The sequence below is a fragment of the Patagioenas fasciata genome, chromosome 15 (assembly GCF_037038585.1).
Source record: "Patagioenas fasciata isolate bPatFas1 chromosome 15, bPatFas1.hap1, whole genome shotgun sequence".
Lineage (NCBI taxonomy): Eukaryota > Metazoa > Chordata > Aves > Columbiformes > Columbidae > Patagioenas > Patagioenas fasciata.
The window spans coordinates 2,134,726-2,153,420 of record NC_092534.1 but is presented as its reverse complement, the minus strand read 5'-3'; the positions used below and the strand labels follow the sequence as shown (position 1 = coordinate 2,153,420).

The following is an 18,695-nucleotide window of genomic DNA, read 5'->3' as shown; positions in this document are numbered from 1 at the left end:
CCCTCATACAAACCATTGAAAAAGAGATTAAACAGAAATGGTCACTCTACAGTGCACACAAGTTTAAAATCTTATTTTAATCAGCCCTATTAAGGGTGTAATATGGCTCTCAAGTGTAGAGTTCTGCAGCACGGAAGGGAGAAAGTTTTTATAACTGAACATGAACACAGCAAAGCATGTGAACGAAATGTCCATTTGTCTCTGACTCCTTTGTGTCCCTTCCTGTTGCCAGCCAGCATTGCTGACTTACAGTAGCAGAATGTTTAAGTGCCTGCCAGCTCTGCAGAGCGTTTTGGGCTCCCGGCCATACTTGTGTAGGAGATCCATTGTCTGCCCTTTGCACATGATGTGAACAAGACTGGTTTACAAGGTGGGACTTTGTTAAATCAACACAAACCCACACTGAGAAGCCCTTGAAGATTTTCCCTGCACAGCTCTTGCCAGTGAACTTTAATCCTCCTGTTCACGTTCTGTTCGGGTAGGAAACCCCCTCCCACAGGAGCTCCCAGTACCAGCCCCGCAGTGTGAGCTGTGGTCAGTGCCCTGCACTGAGCTGTGCAAAAACTTACACCTGTCAAAGGCTGAAAGTACAGTTGCTCATGTTTATTTGCACGGATTCAGAGTAACCCCTGACAGCCCACCCTGAAACCTGTTGCTGATGCAGCTGACAAGGTGCTCCCAAGACCTGTATTCAAGGCAAGATGGGATAGTTACTGAAACCTTCATTTTTTCTTGCTACAACAAAGAGAAATTGAATCTCCCCAGCTTGGGAAAAATGAGGTGATGAGAAGGGATCGTGGATCCTCAGTAGGAATCCTCTGAGCACTTGCTTACCTGTGTGTGTCTCAGCGCCTTGAAACCTCGGTTAGTTTGGGGGCGGGTGTACTTTAGGGTATATTAAGAGTATCAGTCTACAGCATCCAGTTTTCTGATTGAGGCTGAAAATTCTCAGGACTTGGGAACTGAAAAGCTGTCACAGTTTTGTACTGAGACAACTTGCTATTTCAACAGTTTGAGCATCAGCATGCATTTCTGATATAGTTACAAATCCTTTTTTTGTCTTCTTTATTTTCTTTTGAGTTTCATGAGAATTACCCTAGGTTTTATTTCAACCCTGCTGTGGCCTATGAGAATTTACTTTTGCCAAATTCTGTTTTGTTTTTGATGTATTGTCTGACCAATGGGCTGTGGCTGCTCTGCATGACATGGTTAATGTAGCCCCTGAATCATTTGTCATTGATGCTTCGATTCTATAGGTCATCTGCAGAGATTTCTACAAAGGGTTTTATCATTTAGCAAATGCCATTGTGCTGTGTTGTTTCCCTCTGCAGAATCATTGGAACTGCAGTCTGTGCAAGCTGGGGGCCGCCTGAATTTGATATTGGACGAAATGTTTTAGAGTTGATCTATGCCCAGACTTTGACCTGGTAAGTGTTGCATTTATGGCCAAAACTTCATTTGCACTTAGAAATACCACTGAACAATCTTATTGAGACATTTCTGGGTGTTTCCCATCATGGCGTAAAGAACAGGATAAGTGCCTGAGGGAGCTGATATATAAACAGCTTTGTAAGGACTGGGACTTGCAGTTCTCTGTGTAATTCTACAGATGATAACAATAACTTAATCTGTAGTTTACCCTGTGGCCACCTGGCCTGGGACAAACCCAGAAAAGGAACATCCTGGGGTGTTGTTGACTTCCCCACTGGAATGGTGTTCCTGCAGAAACAGTCTCAGTATTAAACCCTGGAAAAGATGCCTTATTTCTAAGAACGAGTGCATGCGTCCAGTTGTAACAGTTTTTCAGGTTTGGAGTTGCGTTTTGTAAAAGGTTGATTCACTGTTACAGGATCCATGTGAATATAATTACATTTCCAAATAACCAAACACTAACTGTATTTGAAGTTAGGGTGGCATTTTGTGTTTTCAGCGTGCTGAGAGCTGTGTGGTGAATAGCAAAGATCTCACTTGCCTCTTACAAATTCCTTCTTGTAGGATTGGTATCCTGTTCTCACCTCTGCTGCCTGGTATCCAGATGATATCGTTTTCTATAGTATTTTACGTGAAAAAGGTAACAAGCTGTATATGTGTTCATCATAAACATACACTGTTTGAAATCCGAGCAGAATTTATTGCATTAAAGTGCTGGTTTTTTCTGGAGCCTTTGGGGTTTTGCATTTTTTGTGGGGAGTGGTATTTGCTTTAAAGGAACACAATTTAGATACACAATTTAGAATGACAAACCTGTGAAACATGAGGGGTGGGAAGCATGGAAGGGTTACAGAAGGGGTTGAGAGCACAGTTAGAGAGGAGAGAGAACAAAGCAGTAAAATTAACAGCCAGGGAATTAGTTGTGGAAAGTGCATATGTCAATATAGACACTGAGACTGTGGCCATGACTTTGTCTGCCCGATTAGGCCCCAGCAAAGCCCCTGCCAAGTTATCTGAGTGTAAGCAGGGTGATTCAGCTAAAAATCACAGTGGAAGTGTCTTCTTTTGAGAATTCATTGCCTTGGTAATGTGACCAGATGACAGAGTTGGGTCACTGAACAGTTTGTAGTGTCGAGTATAGCAGAACAATACTACAGATAGAGAGGTCAATTCAAATTTCCCTGAACTGTGGGTTTGCGTATGCTGCAAAAGCAAACTCTACCCAATGCAGTCCTGAAGAACACACCAGAACCTCGTTTTGCCTCTTACTATTTAAAGCCTATATTCTTGAAATTTTCTAAAACTCCAGTATCTCTATCAAATTCATACAAAATAAGTTCTTGGGCACTTTTGATAGATGCTATTCCAGCAATTTCAGTGAGATTGACTTAAACCGAGTAGAAGTGGTGGGTAATACCATTCCAGAGTCAGTGCACCTTCATCTCATTAAAGGTCAGCCTGATGATGAATTGCCAGCCCCCCCGCAAAGCCTGGAGAACGGCACAAATGATGACGTCCTTCATGTTCCTGCTGTTTTTCCCCTCCTTCGTGGGCGTCCTGTCGGTCATCGGGGTCACCGTCTGGAGGTACGGCACATCACCAGCGTCCACGCCTGCTGTGCTGCGCTGTGGGACCTGGGACTGGGCAGAGAAATCTGCATTTTTCTATAGAAAAAGCTGAATGAATTGCTAGTGGAAGGTTTCAGATGTTGATGTTGTGTATTCTGGAAATGAGACATGCTCGGTGAGTTTACAGGAATGTGGTTCACATAGTAACTTGACAACCAATGATAAGACAAGGATAAGTTCAAACTGGAACACAGTATGAGAAGAAAGTTCTTCCTGGTGAGGGTGTCAGAGCCTGGCCCAGGCTGCCCAGGGAGGCTGTGGAGTCTCCTTCTGTGCAGACATTCAAACCCGCCTGGACACCTCCTGTGGAACCTCAGCTGGGTGTTCCTGCTCCATGGGGGGATTGCACTGGATGAGCTTTCCAGGTCACTTCCAACCCCTCACATTATGTGAGTCTGTGATAAGAAAGTGGGAGGAGAAACAAAGTTGCGTTGAAGTTTTGGGTTCCTATTTAAATGTCGCAAGGAATTTGGCTTTTCCTCCTCCTTCAAAGTTTCTGTCACCTAGTCCTGGACTTCTTTCTGGTTTAGGCCATACAGGGTCTACAGTGGAGAAACACCTGGAAAAACTTGGTTGAGGTCAACTTCTGGATTATGGATGAATCTCAAAGGCTCTTTCTGCAGGGAGTGCTGGCCTCTGCAATAATGCATCTGGGTTGTTACCAGTACTTTACAGCTGCTTTGTTTATGTGCACGTTACTCTGGTCACAGTGTGGGCAGCATGGATACACCTTTTATTTTTCTTGGCACTTCTCAGCCACAAGATTTCAATATTTAGTAAGCACAGGAAACCAGGTGAGATGAAATATTTCAGAGGAAACATTTCCAGCTGGCAGATGGAAATTTCAGACTGTCTGAAATGATTCAGTTTAAAAGGAAACAACATTTTCCTATTTCAGTCTACCCAAACTGTTAATTGTTGCTACGGGGTGCCTTACTTGGCCATGTCCTGTTGTTACTGAAAGCCTGCAGCGACTCGTGTCCTGGAAGGCCGGGTGAAACCACGGCTCCCTGCGCACCTGTGGTGGAACTTGGAAAGTCCGCATTTTCAGTTTGTTGTAGCTTGCGCTGCAGTGATTGACTCATTAGTTTAGGTCAAGATTGTATTTCCAGGGCTCAGACCAGTCTCTTGCTGCAGGGTCAATGACTGGAGAGTGACCCAAGTTCATGGTCAAACACAGACCATGACAGTTCCCGGAGCAGCCACAGAGAGCAGAGGGCTATGGCAAACTAACAAGCATCCTGATGTGCAAAATCACAATATTAACTCCAGCACCCGTTAACAGATGAAACTTTAACTGTTTTCTCACATTTTCAGGTTAAAACCTTCAGAAGAGTGTGGTCCTTTCAGAGGTTTGTCTTCTATGTATGCCGCCGTCTCCAACTGGATAAAGATACTGGAAGGTTACACTGCCTCAAAATGGGTTGTGTGGATCTACTCTAACTTAATTACAAGTGAACTTTTCTTCTTCATCCTCTCTGTTCTTGTCCTGTAAGTACCGGCTAATGAAAATACTGGGAAAGGACCTGAAGTTGAAAAAACTGGCTGGATCATAGCCATTTCTTATTAAAAATATTGGCAATGTGCATTTTAAAGCATCAGAAATTGTAAATATACTGGAAATTTGTGTATTTGAAGTACATAAAGAAATTATAAAACCTATTCCTTTTATGTTAGGATGTTAGCTCTTCCCAAACCAGCTTCATGCCAAGCCTGGGATACACTGCTTCTAACTGATTTCTAGTTGCTGCTGCCTGGGCTCCAGATCTTATTACCGCTGGCACACTTAGCGTTAGGAACATCAGCAAAAAGGAATGTGCTGCACACAGTTGGCAGGATAGAGTGCTTTGTACTTCTTTTCACTTCCATAAAAGTGAATAAATCAGTAGGAAGAGCAAGCTTTCCCAAGCACAGGTAGTACAGGACCCTGAGCGACATAAAAAGCAGAAGTTTGGGAGGTGGTTGCTTTACCTTTTCTGACCATTTCTTATCAGTAGAATCGCAGAACCCCAGCCTGGTTGGGTTGCAGGGTCCTCTGCAGATCCCCAGCCCAACCCCTGCTCACGCAGGGTCACAGAGCAGATCACACAGGTGGGTCCAGGCGGTTTGAATGTCTCAGAGAAGGAGACTCCACACCCGCTCTGGGCAGCCTGGGCCAGGCTCTGGCACCTCCCAGCAAAGAAGTTTCTCCTCATGTTCAGATGGAGCCTCCTGTGTTTCAGTCTGTGCCCGTTGCCCCTCACCCTGGCGTTGGGCACCACTGAACAGAGTCTGGTCCATCCTCTGGCACCCACCCTGAGGTATTGATCCCATTGATCAGATCCCTCTCAGCTTCTCTTCTCCAGCTCAACAGCCCCAGCTCTCTCATCAGAAAGATGCTCCAGCCCCCTCAGCATCTTTGTAGCTCTCTGCTGGACTCTCTCAAGTAATTCCTTGTCCCTAAAGTCCTTAGAGGAGCTGATACCGTGTAAAGAAAAGCTGAACTTCCAGAGGGATACTGCAGGGGAGGGGCAGGTAGCGTGCAAGCAGCACATGGAAGTGAGCTCAGCATGCAGGGAAATGCTACCGAGCAGGTTGCAGTCACTTCCAGCTCATCTCAGGTAAATTCACATACTGTCCCCTCAGCTGTGAATTATTTTGGCAAAATCATACATGCATATTAAGCTGTGTGCCCACGGGTGGGTTTGGTGGTGTGGCCGTGCTGCTTGGTGTTTCTAGCAGGGGCCAAAAGCCCAAAGCTGTTCTGACGAAGCCTGTTCAGGTGGGAGCAGAGCCAGCCTGGGAGCAGCCAGCACTCAGTGCTGTGGTCTAAGGTGCGGGCATGTGTCTGCGCAGATAACACAGAGCTGGATAAGAGCATCAGGCGCCTGTTTGTTATCTGAAATGCATCTCGTATTGTTGACTTCCTATAATTGCACGTCTCTAAGTCCATAAACCTTTGGGTCTTTTCCAAGAGAATGTCTTAAGCAATTCCATGTGTTTGCCATACCTCGAGTAATTATATACAGACTTTTTCAAATATATGTGTCTGTGTATATATATGTGTGTATATATATATCTTTTAATGGATAAAATGAACAAGGTAACATTCAGTTTAGGCAGTGATGAGGAGGATACTCGTGGATATGAGTGTTCCTATGTTCAACCTTTTCCTTTTTGTTTAGGATTATTACTTATCTTTACTGGCAAATAATAGAAGGAAGAAAGACCATGGCCAAACTCTTACGCAAGCAAATTATTAATGTAAGTTTGACTTTCAGCTATATATTTTTAAAAACTTGGCTTCTTTGTTGGTTGTCTCATCCTGCTATGGTGGAGCTGTATCTGCTGTTCCTCTGCCAGTTCAAGGGAGCCCTCCCTGTGGGAACTGCAGCGAAATTTAACTCACAAATAGAGTTGTTGCAAAATAATTTTATTTTAGAGCTGTGCTGCTGCAGCTCTCTCCATAGATAGATTATTTCTTAATAATATAATTGTAATGATTGTTCTGGTCAGTGGTTACTTGAGCCTCTCCAGAATGATGAATCCATTCTAACTAATGATCCAATGTCTCTTGCCCACAGGAAGGAAAAGATAAAATATTTTTACTTGAAAAACTACGGGTATTGCAAAGGGTAAAACAAACCCCACCTGTACTGAGAGAACAAGGCCGGCAGGTCAGTGCAATGGTTGGGATATTTCTGTTTCAGGTATGTACTGGGTACGATGTCATGGGGTTCCTCTTAGCCTTGCAAATCGGCTGCCATCTTGGGGTATGTCTGTATTTAAAACCTCCCCTCAGTTGATTACTGGGTAACTCCAGACAGCAAAAGAATACAGTGGAAATTCCCTAACGAGTTGTTCTAGGCTGGAATTTAACCTGGGAAGGACGTAGAAAAGCCCTTATCCTCACTAGACATTATTTAGGATAATGAAACTGAAAGGAAAGATTCCTCATCCAGGAGCGCGACTGATGGGTCTGGGCATCCATGAGCCTGGCTCAGCCGTGGGAGGAGGGCGCCTTCCTCCCCTGCCCTGCACTTCCCCTGGGCTTGGGGTTTGTGCCCCCACATCTTTTCAGCTGAGGTAGAACTGAGTGCTCTGATCTAACCCTGTTGTGAATCCCATACAGCATCAAGATAGACATTTCAGTTGGAAGAGACCCTCAGGATTATTGAGTCCAGCGATAACCCACCCCTGGCATTGCCCCATGTCCCTGAGAACCTCATCTCCGTCTGTCCAGCCCTCCAGGGATGGTGACTCCAGCACTGCCCCGGGCAGCCTGTTCAATGCCCCACAGCCCTTTCGGGAAGAAATTGTTCCCCAGATCCAACCTCAACCTCCCCTGGCGCAACTTGAGGCCGTTTCCTCTGCTCCTGGCGCTTGTTCCTGGGGAGCAGAGCCCGACCCCCCTGGCTCCAAGCTCCTTCCAGGCAGTTCAGAGATCAGAAGGTCTCCCCTCAGCTCCTGTTCTCCAGCTGAACCCCCCAGGTCCCTCAGCCGCTCCCATCACACTTGTGCTCCAGCCCCTCACCAGCTTCGTCATCTCCTCTGCACTCTCTCTAGTGCCTCAGTGTCCTTCTTATGATGAGGGGCCCAAAACTGAACACAGGATTCAAAGTGTGGCCTCACCAGTGCAGAGTACAGTGGCACTATCACTTCCCTGGCCCTGCTGGCCACACTATTCTTGATACAAGCCAGGATGCTGGTGGCCTTTTTGGCCACCTGGGCATACGCTGGCTCGTGATCAGCCATTGTCACCAACACCCCCAGGTCCTTTTCCTCCAGGCATTTTCCAGCTGCTCTTCCCCCACCTGCAGTGTTCATGGGGTTGTTGTGACCCAAGTGCAGGACCCGGCCCTTGCCCTTGTTGAACCTCAGACAATTGTCTCAGCTCATCAACCCTGCCGGTTCAGATCCCTCTGTGTGGCCTTCCCACCCTCCAGCACATCAACACTCCACCCAACCTGGCAATGTCTGCAAATTTACTAAGGGTGCACTCAGTCCCCTCGTGCAGACCATTGATAAAGAGATTAAACAGAATTGGTCCCAATACTGAGCCCTGAGGAACAAAACTTGTGACTGGCCACCAACTGGATTTGGCTCCGTTCACCACAACTCTTTGGGCCCGGCCCTCCAGCCAGTTCTTTACCCATCACAGATACAGCATCCAGGCCATGAGCTGCAGCTTCTCCAGGAGATGCTGTGGGATACGGTGTCAAAGGCTTTTCTGAAGTCTAAGTACACAACACCCACAGCCTTTCCCTCATCTACTAGTTGGGTCACCTTGTTGTAGAAGGAGATCAGGTCGGTCAACCCGAACCCGTGGTGACTGGGCCTGCTCACATGGTTCTCTTGTATGTGCCGTGTGATGTTACCCAAGATCATCTGCCCCATGAGCTTCCCCGGCACCAAGGTCAGACTGACACGTCTGTAGTTCCCCGACCGTCCTTCCAGCCTGGCATTTTCAGCCACTGGACAACCCATCAGAACAGCTGTTGGAACAGTCATACGCACAGACCTGCTTGAGATCTGCAGAGTCTGGGTTTGTTAGCGGTGTTACCTGTGTCTTTTTAAATGCAAGGTGACAGGAACATGAGCGAAACACTGACCTGGATCCACTTGTGATTTTTGTTTTCAGTCTCCCTACTCCGCTGGGGGCTCGAGAGGCACCGGCTTCCCACAAGGTAAGTGGAAAGCAGCCCGAGCAGCCCAGTGAAGGTGTTTGCGGTGGTGCAGACTCAGCTTGTGACAGCTGATGCAAGAGACACAGAATTTTAGAAAAGCCTGGGGTTGGGGGTAAACGTTTTCTATAGGGTGTGCGTGTTGTGGTGTTGGTAGGGACTCCTACAGACTGATCAGAGGTTCTGTACAGCAGAGGTGGATGTCTGTGGGTGGATGGGCCGCTTTGTCTTAGGGAAGCAGCCAAAGGCAGGAATATGACGCCTCATCGGGGATAAACGCGTGATGTGAATCTCAGAAGGTTTTTAGTGATGTAGAGTCTCCAGGGCGTTGAGTGTCCGCAATAACAAAAGCCATGGAAACATGCATGGTAGCTTGAAGTATTCCTGGCTTACACAAACACGTAACTCCATCCCAGATACCTGACAGATGAGGCACTTACACAGCGTGGGGTGTTGGCTGGGGTGGTGATTGCACTGGTAACGGTTCTGCTGTTGTGTGAACAGCATGGAGCTCCGGCACCGGCCCTAGCAGCAGCACCAGCGCAGCAGAGGCCCTGGCGCTCGCTCTGCGTGCTAGAGAGGCAGCTCAGTGGGAAGATGAAGACTACGACTAAGATTTTGACCACGACAGGGTGGAATCAATACTGAACCTCCTCCTGTTCTGCAGAAAGGAATGACCAAAGGTACCATTCAAACTTCTTTTTTTACCTCCAAATGGTAGAAAAAGCAGAAGAATAGATTGCAAATTGCATCCCCAGTGCAGCTGCTGGTGATGATGGGCAATGTCGTGGTGTCTGGTTTGGCAGAGATGTCACCACGGGTTCCCCCACAGCCGCTCCCGTCCTGCTCACCAAGTACAAGAAAACTTGGGCCTAATTGTAAATAAAAACTTTGGTCTAAAATTACTCAGTTTGATTGTTCAAACTGCTTCTGTCTGATCTAAACCAAAAGCAAAATATCAGTCAAGTAAAAACAGGAGGAAATTTAAGTGCAGTCGTTTCTAACGACTGAGATGTTGTAACGGCTGCAAAGGAACTCATGTGAGCCAGGTTCAGCTTCTACCCCATTTTCACCTTTCTGGGGCATTTTTACAGCTTATTAATCACTCAAAACCAGTTATCAGAACTCTTTAAGAGTCACTACTTGTCAAAATTCTCATGTGTGTATAACCAGTACTTGTGAACAAGAAGTTTACACATCTTTTCCCATAAAGAATAAATCGGAAGTAACACAAGTGAGATTTTTTTTTTAATCAAATATGACTTTGAGACATTGGATGGAGCTTCTTTTTATTCAGACCCACAACTTTGCCATGACAGTAATACATATTTTTTTTTAGCCCATTTTGTACTACTGCCTGGTTTATTTCTCCCTTGTTGCTTTGGACATAAAACTGCCTTAGGAAAGCAGGACGTCATTTCCTCACGCTCATCCTTTAGTTTCCAGACAGCCCCAAACCAGCCAAACCTACATAAAAAAGGACAAACTTTAGACACAGCACAAGACCAGAGATTCCATTTTCTTCTGGTTTTCCGCATGTATCACTGGGGAGTCCGGCTGTGAGAACTGAACACGGGCCCAGTGTCTGCGCTGAGGACGGTGACTCAAGTGGCTGGTGTTTATTTTTTATTACCTTTTTATCTCATTGATAGAAGTTCTGAGACCACACCTGGAATATTGTGTCCAGTTGTGGCCCCTCAGTTCCAGAAGGACAGGGAACTGCTGGAGAGAGTCCAGCGCAGCCACCAAGATGCTGAAGGGAGTGGAGCATCTGCCGTGTGAGGAAAGGCTGAGGGAGCTGGGGCTCTGGAGCTGGAGAAGAGGAGACTGAGGGGGGACTCATTCATGGGGATCAATATGGAAAGGGGCAGTGTCAGGAGGATGAAGCCAGGCTCTTCTCGGTGACAACCAGTGATGGGACAAGGGGCAATGGGCTCAAACTGGAACAGAGGTGGTTCCACTGAAAGATGAGAAGAAACTTCTTCCCAGTGAGGGTGGCAGAGCCTGTGAGTCTGTGGAGTTTTTCTAGATCTCCGTTGGCTCTGTGCATGAGAAGCAATTCTAACACTGGGGCACGCTGGCAAGAACGCTGATATCCACAGCAACACATGAACTGCGCTGCTGCTCGGTCTGCTGGCGCAGCTCTGCCGCAGCGCACGCCCAGCGCAGCCCCTGCGCTGCCCTGACAGGAACACAAGTTCAGCAGCCCTGACATGGCACAAAAACCACCTCACTGAGCCACTGCTGCACGTGGAGTCAACGGGACCTCGGGAGATGACGTCTGAGTAACCTGTGGCAGGGAACCCACCGGTTAAACGTTCAAATTCCTCATTTCTGTTGAAATCAGTATCACGTTCTTCTGAAATGAAATTATCCAACTTAGTAATTCTATGTATCGTCCATGACGGAAAGGTGGTCTGACTGACGGTAGGGTTGGCTCCCAGGGAGTTTTCTGCCCGTGCTGATCACCAACAGTTGTCTGTACCCACTGGCTCCCGCGGCACAGAGCCACAACCGGCCCCCACACTGATAAGAACACCTGGGATTTTACTTGTTAGAAAAAACATCAAGCAACCTGCACTAATTTTGACATTTTACACCAATCTGATAAAGAATGCTGTAACCATGAGCCACCACGTACTTGTTTATTGTAGTTGCAGACTCCTGATTTCACGTTAAATCTGGATTTAGTTTCCCGCATATCCCTGTGAGCGCCCTTCAATCACGCAAACAATAAGCAAAGTAAAAAGACATTTCAGCTCTATTTGTTCTACCACTACCAGCTCTCGATACATAGCTTTCTTTTATAAATAAATAAATTCTTGTGCTGTGTCATGAGAAGAAATCGCCTTCTATCCTCCCTTGGTTCTTTTAAAAAGTCTGGAAGATAAGAAGACACTCAAGTTTTATTAATTAATTGTCACAGTCTTCACAGAGAACATGGAGAGCTGGCTCACTGGCCCCTGGCAAGACACAGCACTGAGCCCTTCCATGCAAAGGCAACAAATCCATCACCCTCTGTTTTGGCACCGTTAGCTGCAGGTTCTGTTTTAGAACGGTAATGTAGATGTTTTAAAGATGCCATAGATCAACTTGAAATTATTACACATAGAGCAGATGTTTAAATTACCAAAGATCAAGGTGTGTTTCAAATTTTCCCACCATGAGACGACTTGATAACCAGCACTTAAACAAAACGAAGGAACAGTCTGAGAATTCCACAGCAAGCTGCACACACAGCGTATCGCCCGGTTACTTGTCAGATCAAATCCTGGTTGTGCCTCAGCGTGGTCGCTGTTTGTGCTGGCCCAGAGCCACCGCTGTGTTCTCCTGCCCCACTGTGGGCACTGCCCCACTGTGTGGACTCTGCCCCATGGCGGGGGCAGCTCTGGGTGGGGAGCACAGCGCAGGGTTAGTAGTGGGGCTCGCAGTCCTCCACCAAGCTGTCGGTGATGTAGCTGCATTCCAGGACATGTTCATAGTAGCTTTTTTCCGCAAACGTGTTCACCGTCCAGGCAACCACTTGAATTCCCTTGGAAGCCCAGTACCTGACGTAGTCTCTGCAGGGAACAGACAGCACAAACAAGGCTGACACCCGTGTGTTTCAGGCAGACAGTGCTAAGGCTTCAACGGAGTTTTAGTCTTACATCGGTATCTTGCCTTCTTTTGCAATGTTATCGTTTTGTGGCTTACTACTGTAAACAGGCAAGAGCAAGTTTTCTTCCCCTTTGAGATTAAATTTAGGCTCTAGCATAAGATAAAAACACAGATTGAAAAGATAGAGGCTTAAAATAATAAAGTAGCATGTGGTAAAGAAACTATCTAAACAAACTTTGACAACACTAAATGGAACATATTAATTAAATATACTGTTACCTCCACATTTACATACAATAGAATGATATTGCCTCCTGAGATTTTAGCAACTTCCATCACTTACTGAGAAATGAAGTTTTTCTGTATGAGGAACGCTGAGACCCCGCAGAGCCGCCACAGGAAGCTGTGCAGGCTCCAGTCGAGAGCGACATCCAGCAGCATGTACAACCGGAGCTGCCAGGAGGAGCTGAAGCGGGGGGTCCCGTCTCCGAAGTGGCTGAGCTGCCACGGCCGGTACGTCAGGGCCGTCACCACGTTCCCGTCAGCTTGTCTCATCTGGAACAGCCGGGAAAGGATGGTGATTCACACAGAAGCAACACAACTTGGGAGAGGTTTGACACGAAGTGCCCGTGGAATCCTTTTCCCTCTCCCCTGCCCCAATCCTTTGTAACTCTGTTAGACAGCCCTTTATGGCATTTTCCTGCTCTGGCTTCAAAACTGAATAAGCAACTGCTCTTATGTTAAAAAAATCACATAACAGGCAATGGAATAAAATACATAGTAAATGGATTTGGCAAAGAGAATCAGGAAACAGAATTGTCTACATTTCTATCAAAATATGAGGTTTATTTGACAGGTACCTGGCCTATGGCAACTGGAAGAGCAACACGCTTTTTCTGCAGAGCTTTCAGGATGGAGGGAGCTGCTGCAGAGTTGTACGTGCACAGAACCATCACAGAGGGCTCTGATCAGATTATGCAAGAGACTTACGATTTATGCTTCATTTGTTTTTAACAGTCTTGGCAATTTCAACAAGCCAAGAGTAACCTGGAACTCAGTTGTATATCCCACCGAAATTCCCAGACAGAACTAAAAAAAAATCCAAAATGAACTTTAGGAAACATCACCTTATAAACAACGTCTGGCATGAAGGAACAGACTACGCTGCTGTTATACAAACGTGGAAATTCCAGGTAGACTTGTTTTAGCGCATCAACTGCCTGCCAATTAGAGATAAACGCAGACGTTACGTTTATGTATAAGCTCATGTTTACTTCACACTGCAAAATCATTTGAGAATAATCCCCTTTAAAAATACTTCCCTGTTTTGTATTACAAGATTGAAACGAAAAGGGGGGAGAAGAAAAACAGCATCTTGTTTATACCATTAACACCGGAGTGACATTTGGTGTTTTTTTGCAGCAAAAGTCCTTCTCATGATTCTGTTTGCAGCAATGAGCAGTGTTTGAAATACTCTTTGAAATTAGGATATCTCTGCAATCACAAACCATCCGTGAATGAAACTCTCACAGTCCATACCACAGCGGGAGGGAGCACAGAGCATTTATAATAAGGTTACTAAAGCTTGACAACTCATTAAACTGTTTGTAAATTTTTGTGTAATTGTAACCTGTTGTGTCCATCTATGTGAAACACCCTGTGGATAAAATTCTTAAGTACTACCTAGGGTTTAATTCAAGGGGGAAAATTATTTCCATATTTTGCTATGCTAAAGAAACAATTATGCTGATTTTCATGAAGTGTTAACGATCGGTCACCCGTATGTGCCTTCAGCAATGCAAATGACAGCCAAGCAGGATCCTGGTTGCGGCTGACGGTGAGACGGCAGCTCCCGCAGCACCGCCGCGCGTTCCCATCGCTGTTTCAGGATGGGGCTGCGACCCGAACCCAACACTCACACACCTCACACGCCAGTTTTAAGTTGCAGCTCCCCAGGATGATGGAAGGGGACATGGAAACACGTTGTCTGTGCTTTGACAGCCCAGCTTTGGATGACACCAACAGAAGACCCAGCTTTGCTCCCATTAGGAGGGGCCGTCCCACCACCAGTTTGAGACCAACAGAAAAGCAGGTAAGAAACCCACAGAAGGCGTCTCGGTACAGACAGCAGTACCTGACTCGCGTGGCCTTTGACATCGAAGTAGATGATAAGATTGTGACGCATGGACTCCACAACAGCTTCTCGCAGCGTCGGTACCTTTTCGCCCTGGAATTTGCTCCTGCGGAAACACAGAAATCCGTGGGATGCAGTCAGGAGACACGTGTGCGCACACACACCGACCACAGAGCTGCTTCCTCCTGAACACAGTTTGCTGCCACAAACTGGAGAGGAACACGTGCCCATCTCCTCTTCCCCCAGGATCCCGCAAGACAATTGTCTCAGTCAAACTCAAGGTCTAACCTGACGCTCACCAACCCCGTGTGGACACCAAACCACCGATCTCAGTTCTTCACCTCCTTCCTCAGCCGCCACAAAGCAGCGTTCAGTCCCCACCGCTGACCCTTCCCAGCTTTGGCTGCACTCCCTGACCAGCAGAACCCGGCAGAACAGGCCAGACCAGCCGAGGATGCAGGAGAAGCAGCTTCACACATCACTAAATGATTCCTGATGAGGTGACAGTGAGCAGCAGCTGATCAGCAGCGACCACAGTGGGAAGTTCTGGCTCAGGGGATCATCTTTCCAGTCACGGACGGGGAAGGTGCAACTGGTTCCAGACTCCCAGGTGCTGTAAGTCTGGCAGTCCCCAGTGCAGTGACTCAGGGATACAAGGAACACACACTAGAAGCTCTTCCGCTAAAATGGATCCACTTACAATACTGTAGAGGTTGCGTTGTTATAAAAAATTTAGTAATGTATAAAATACCTGATCAGCCACTGGGGTCTCAGCTCCTGCCTGAGACCACACAGGGAACACCTGGCTCCTTTTTGATGGTATAATCCTGATGTTTGGGAATTGTGAAATCACTAAATCACCAAAACACAAGCAGTCAAGGAATATATGTGACTAAAATTAATTTTAGAAGTAATTACTCAAGACAGTTTTGGCACCTTGTGAAACTCCCAGGGTCTTTAGTGTCCTACAGTCAATTCAGGGGAAGCTCTTGTAGGGATTAACCTGTGGATTTTGTCCTTGAAAGCCAATTACCTTGACTCTGCTTCACTGTTCCTATTGCAAGGATGGGTAAGGAGATACAGTCTTGTACGCTTCTAAAATCAAATGAGAAGTAATATATGGGACTCAAAGTTCTAAATTTACAACAATGTTCATCGGTGATAGATCAAATCAATAACTTTGTTTATCAATTATGTTTTTTTCACCATTGAAACAGTAATTTCAGAATAGCAATAGTTCATTTACCACAGCCTATGTTTTGCAGCTGGATTAAGCTTCCTAACTTCATCAAAAGTCAAGTCAGACAATCTTCCAGACCCATCGGTTGTCCTGTCCACCGTTTCATCGTGCATTAGAATGGGAACACCATCCGCAGTAAACTCAAGATCCAGCTCAACACCTGTTGCTCCGTTCTCAGCTGCCTTAAAAAATAAGAAGAAAATCACATACATAACAGAAGAGATAGCTTGATAGATTTAATACAGTTACACCTATAATTAGTTTGTATTCTGGTAAAAAAACACCCCAAACCTACTAAGGTTCTTTTTAGTCAGCTTGATCTGCAGAACAAAGTAGGTTTCACCCACATAATCAAGAGAAGCATTTATAGACCAACTGGAAGTATACAATCTATTTTACAGATAAAACCATACTGATAATGTCTCCGTCTTGGGACTGGGACTGTTTCAGGATAAAAACGCAGAAAATAATCCTGTTCTTTTCTTCTGGTCCGAGAACTCCTGTGTCCTTATGTTACTTCCTAAAAGCAAAGGAAAGCAAATGCCTAAACTTTAGATAACTTATAGCTTAATACTCAGAAGGCAGAATCAGAGCATGGCATCAGAGCATAACGCCTTTGCTTGCTCAAGGAAGAGCTATCGTCCTTTTTCTTTACAGAACACAGGTGTGATATTATCTTTAAGAGTCAGAGTCGCCATTCATGTGCAGTACAGCTCATCCACCACACGCAGGAGAAACAAAACCTCCCAGAAGTACCACTTGCTGTGCGTGTACTGAACAGTCGCTGTTATGTGGGCAAATCTCTGTTTGTGGCCAAGGAACCCCTGTAGCAGAGAGCAACGAGCAGCTGAGCTGCCTGAGAACATTTCAGACACGCTGCTCCTGCGCTGGCATTTCCCAGGAGCTCCTCAGAAAAACACCGGAGTGAACGGCAAGCCAGACGAATTGTTCTGAAAACCAAACGCACCAGAAATAGAAACACCAGGCATGCACTACAGGTTACTCTAGAGGTGTCTGTCAAGTCAGGATCTCTATTGTGCAGCTTCAGAATTGATCAGAACAAAGAGCCCTGCCTGGGCAAAGGGCAGAAACCATCAGAGCATCAACATTGCATGGGGCTGCAGGTTCCTCAGCAGGAGCAGGAGGGGCAGGGCTGAGCTCTTCTCTGTGACAGTGACAGAACCCAGGGAATGGCAGAAGATGTGCCAGGGAGGGTCAGTGGGACATGAGGAAAAGGTTCTTCACCCAGAGGTGCTGGACACTGAACAGGCTCCCAGGGAGGGGTCACGGCCCCAACCTGACAGTGTTCAAGAAGAGACCGGACAGCGTCCTCAGACACACGGGGTGACCTGTGGGGTGTCCTGTGCAGGGGCAGGAGTGGGACTCCATGAGCCTTGGGGGTTCCTTCCAACTCAGGACATTCTATGATCTCATTGTCACAGATACACTACACTTGAAATTGTGACTAGCAGTCTCTCAAATGATTCTCAGAAACAGATTTTTGAACCTGGCTGCACCACAGTGCCTCCCGGATGAGGCAGCACTGATTTTCGTGGCGTGGCTGTACACAGTGAAGTTCTCACAGCATCAGATTCTCCTATAACTGTGGATTCCCATTACAGACCTAAAAAGCAAACAATCTGTTACTAAGTCAGTTACTGTCTGCTCTGGTGAGGCCCCTGCAGTGCTGGTCCAGCTCTGGGTCCTCAGCACAGGACACACATGGACCTGCTGGAGAGGGCCAGAGGAGCCACAGGAATGATCTGAGGCTGGAACAGCTCTGCTGGGAGGACAGGTGAGAGAGCTGGGGTGTTCAGCTGCAGAAGAGAAGCTCCGGGGAGACCTTAGTGCACTTTTTCGGACTTAAAAGGGGCTGATAAGAAAGATGGGGACAGAGTTCTGAGCAGGGCCTGTTGTGACAGGATAAGGGGTGATGGTTTTAAACTAAAGGAGGGAGATTCAGGCTGGACATGAGCAAGGAATTGTTGGCCCTGAAGGTGGTGAGAGCCTGGCCCAGGTTGGGCAGAGAGGTGGTGGCTGAACCATCCCTGGAGACATCCCAGGCCAGGCTGGACGGGGCTCTGAGCAACCTGAGCTGGTGAAGATGTCCCTGCTCATGGCAGGGGGGGCACTGGGGAGGGCCCTTCAACACAAACTGCTCTGTGATTCCAAGTTGCTGTTTGCTCTCCATATTGTTGCAATATCAGCAAAATACAGTACTTCAGTAGCAGTACTTCACCACTATTACACTTCTAAACTACCCATCAGCACCAAGGATTTAATACAGTCCCCACAGAAAGATCTGATCAAGCTGTCCTAATCTGCCTGACAAGCCACAGCTTCCTGTGGGCAGGAGCCGCGTTGCCCGCTGTGACAAGCGCTCGGTGCTGTCCGGGCAGGCTGTATTGCTGTATCGCAGCCTCTCTCAGCCTCTCGCCCATCAGACCCGAGGGCAGAGGCTCCCCAGGCGCCCCCCGGCCCTACGGAGCATTTTCACTCCTGTCCCCGGCGGGCACGGCAGAGGCGGACCCAGCACCACCCGAGGCCGGGGGCCGCGGCGGGTCCCCGCGGGGCTGACCTGTCGGATGGCCGCCAGCGTGTTCTCCGGCGCGTCGTGCGCTCCGCCGCGGTGGGCGATGCGGGCGGCGGCGCCGTGGGGCCGCAGGACGCGCTGGGCGCTCTGCGGGGCGGCGGGCTCCAGGCTGAAGAGGTGCAGCGCCAGATAGAGCACGGCCGGCAGCAGGCAGGCCAGCGCCGGGCTGCGGCTGAACGCCAGCACCGCCACCAGCAGCGCCGTGAGAGAGCTCAGCAGGCCCTCCCCGTAGCACAACATGGCGGGACCGCGGCCGCACCGGGCAGGAACGGGACAGACCCACCGACCCCGCGGCGGCCGCCGCTCCCCGGGACAAGAGCGACGGCAGCACCGCCACGACCAGCGCCAGCCAATCAGTGCTCAGCCAATCAGCGCTCAGCCACCCGCCGCTAGCAACCAATCGGCGCCC

At 47.6% G+C, this 18,695-nt stretch overlaps 2 protein-coding genes across 4 annotated transcripts in view; one reads left to right on the top strand and one right to left on the bottom strand.

The window, feature by feature from the left end:
• TMC5 (transmembrane channel like 5) overlaps positions 1-11,240 on the top strand; it is a 31,908-nt gene extending 20,668 nt beyond the window's left edge. For both annotated transcript variants that reach the window (XM_065850895.2, XM_071815317.1), the window contains 8 exons: positions 1,332-1,427; positions 1,996-2,071; positions 2,884-3,017; positions 4,377-4,550; positions 6,224-6,302; positions 6,623-6,715; positions 8,680-8,725; positions 9,227-11,240. In XM_065850895.2, the coding sequence (XP_065706967.2) occupies positions 1,332-1,427; positions 1,996-2,071; positions 2,884-3,017; positions 4,377-4,550; positions 6,224-6,302; positions 6,623-6,715; positions 8,680-8,725; positions 9,227-9,336 (808 nt within the window). In that variant the 3' untranslated portion in view covers positions 9,337-11,240. The remainder of the gene's footprint in view (positions 1-1,331; positions 1,428-1,995; positions 2,072-2,883; positions 3,018-4,376; positions 4,551-6,223; positions 6,303-6,622; positions 6,716-8,679; positions 8,726-9,226) is intronic.
• Positions 11,241-11,353: 113 nt separating this feature from the next.
• On the bottom strand, positions 11,354-18,625 carry GDE1 (glycerophosphodiester phosphodiesterase 1). Of its 2 annotated transcripts, none has more exons than XM_065851178.2 (6): positions 18,272-18,625; positions 15,700-15,875; positions 14,454-14,559; positions 13,447-13,539; positions 12,663-12,874; positions 11,354-12,282 (listed from the first exon to the last, which is right to left on the bottom strand). In XM_065851178.2, exons 1-6 carry the CDS (start codon positions 18,524-18,526, stop codon positions 12,135-12,137), a joined length of 990 nt encoding a protein of 329 aa, XP_065707250.1. In that variant the 5' UTR covers positions 18,527-18,625; the 3' UTR covers positions 11,354-12,134. The 2 variants fall into 2 exon arrangements, with proteins under 2 accessions (XP_065707250.1, XP_071671419.1); XM_071815318.1 differs by lacking the exon at positions 18,272-18,625 and adding an exon at positions 16,107-17,701.
• Positions 18,626-18,695: the final 70 nt, after the last annotated feature.

Excerpts from the sequence above, each read along its gene's own strand:
- GDE1 (XM_065851178.2), bottom strand. The coding sequence starts at position 18,526 with ATGTTGTGCTACGGGGAGGGCCTGCTGAGCTCTCTCACGGCGCTGCTG. Across the intron at positions 15,876-18,271 it reads CGCTGGCGGCCATCCGACAG|GCAGCTGAGAACGGAGCAAC; the intron begins GTCAGCCCCGCG and ends TTATTTTTTAAG. Across the intron at positions 12,875-13,446 it reads TGCCAGACGTTGTTTATAAG|ATGAGACAAGCTGACGGGAA; the intron begins GTGATGTTTCCT and ends CGGCTGTTCCAG.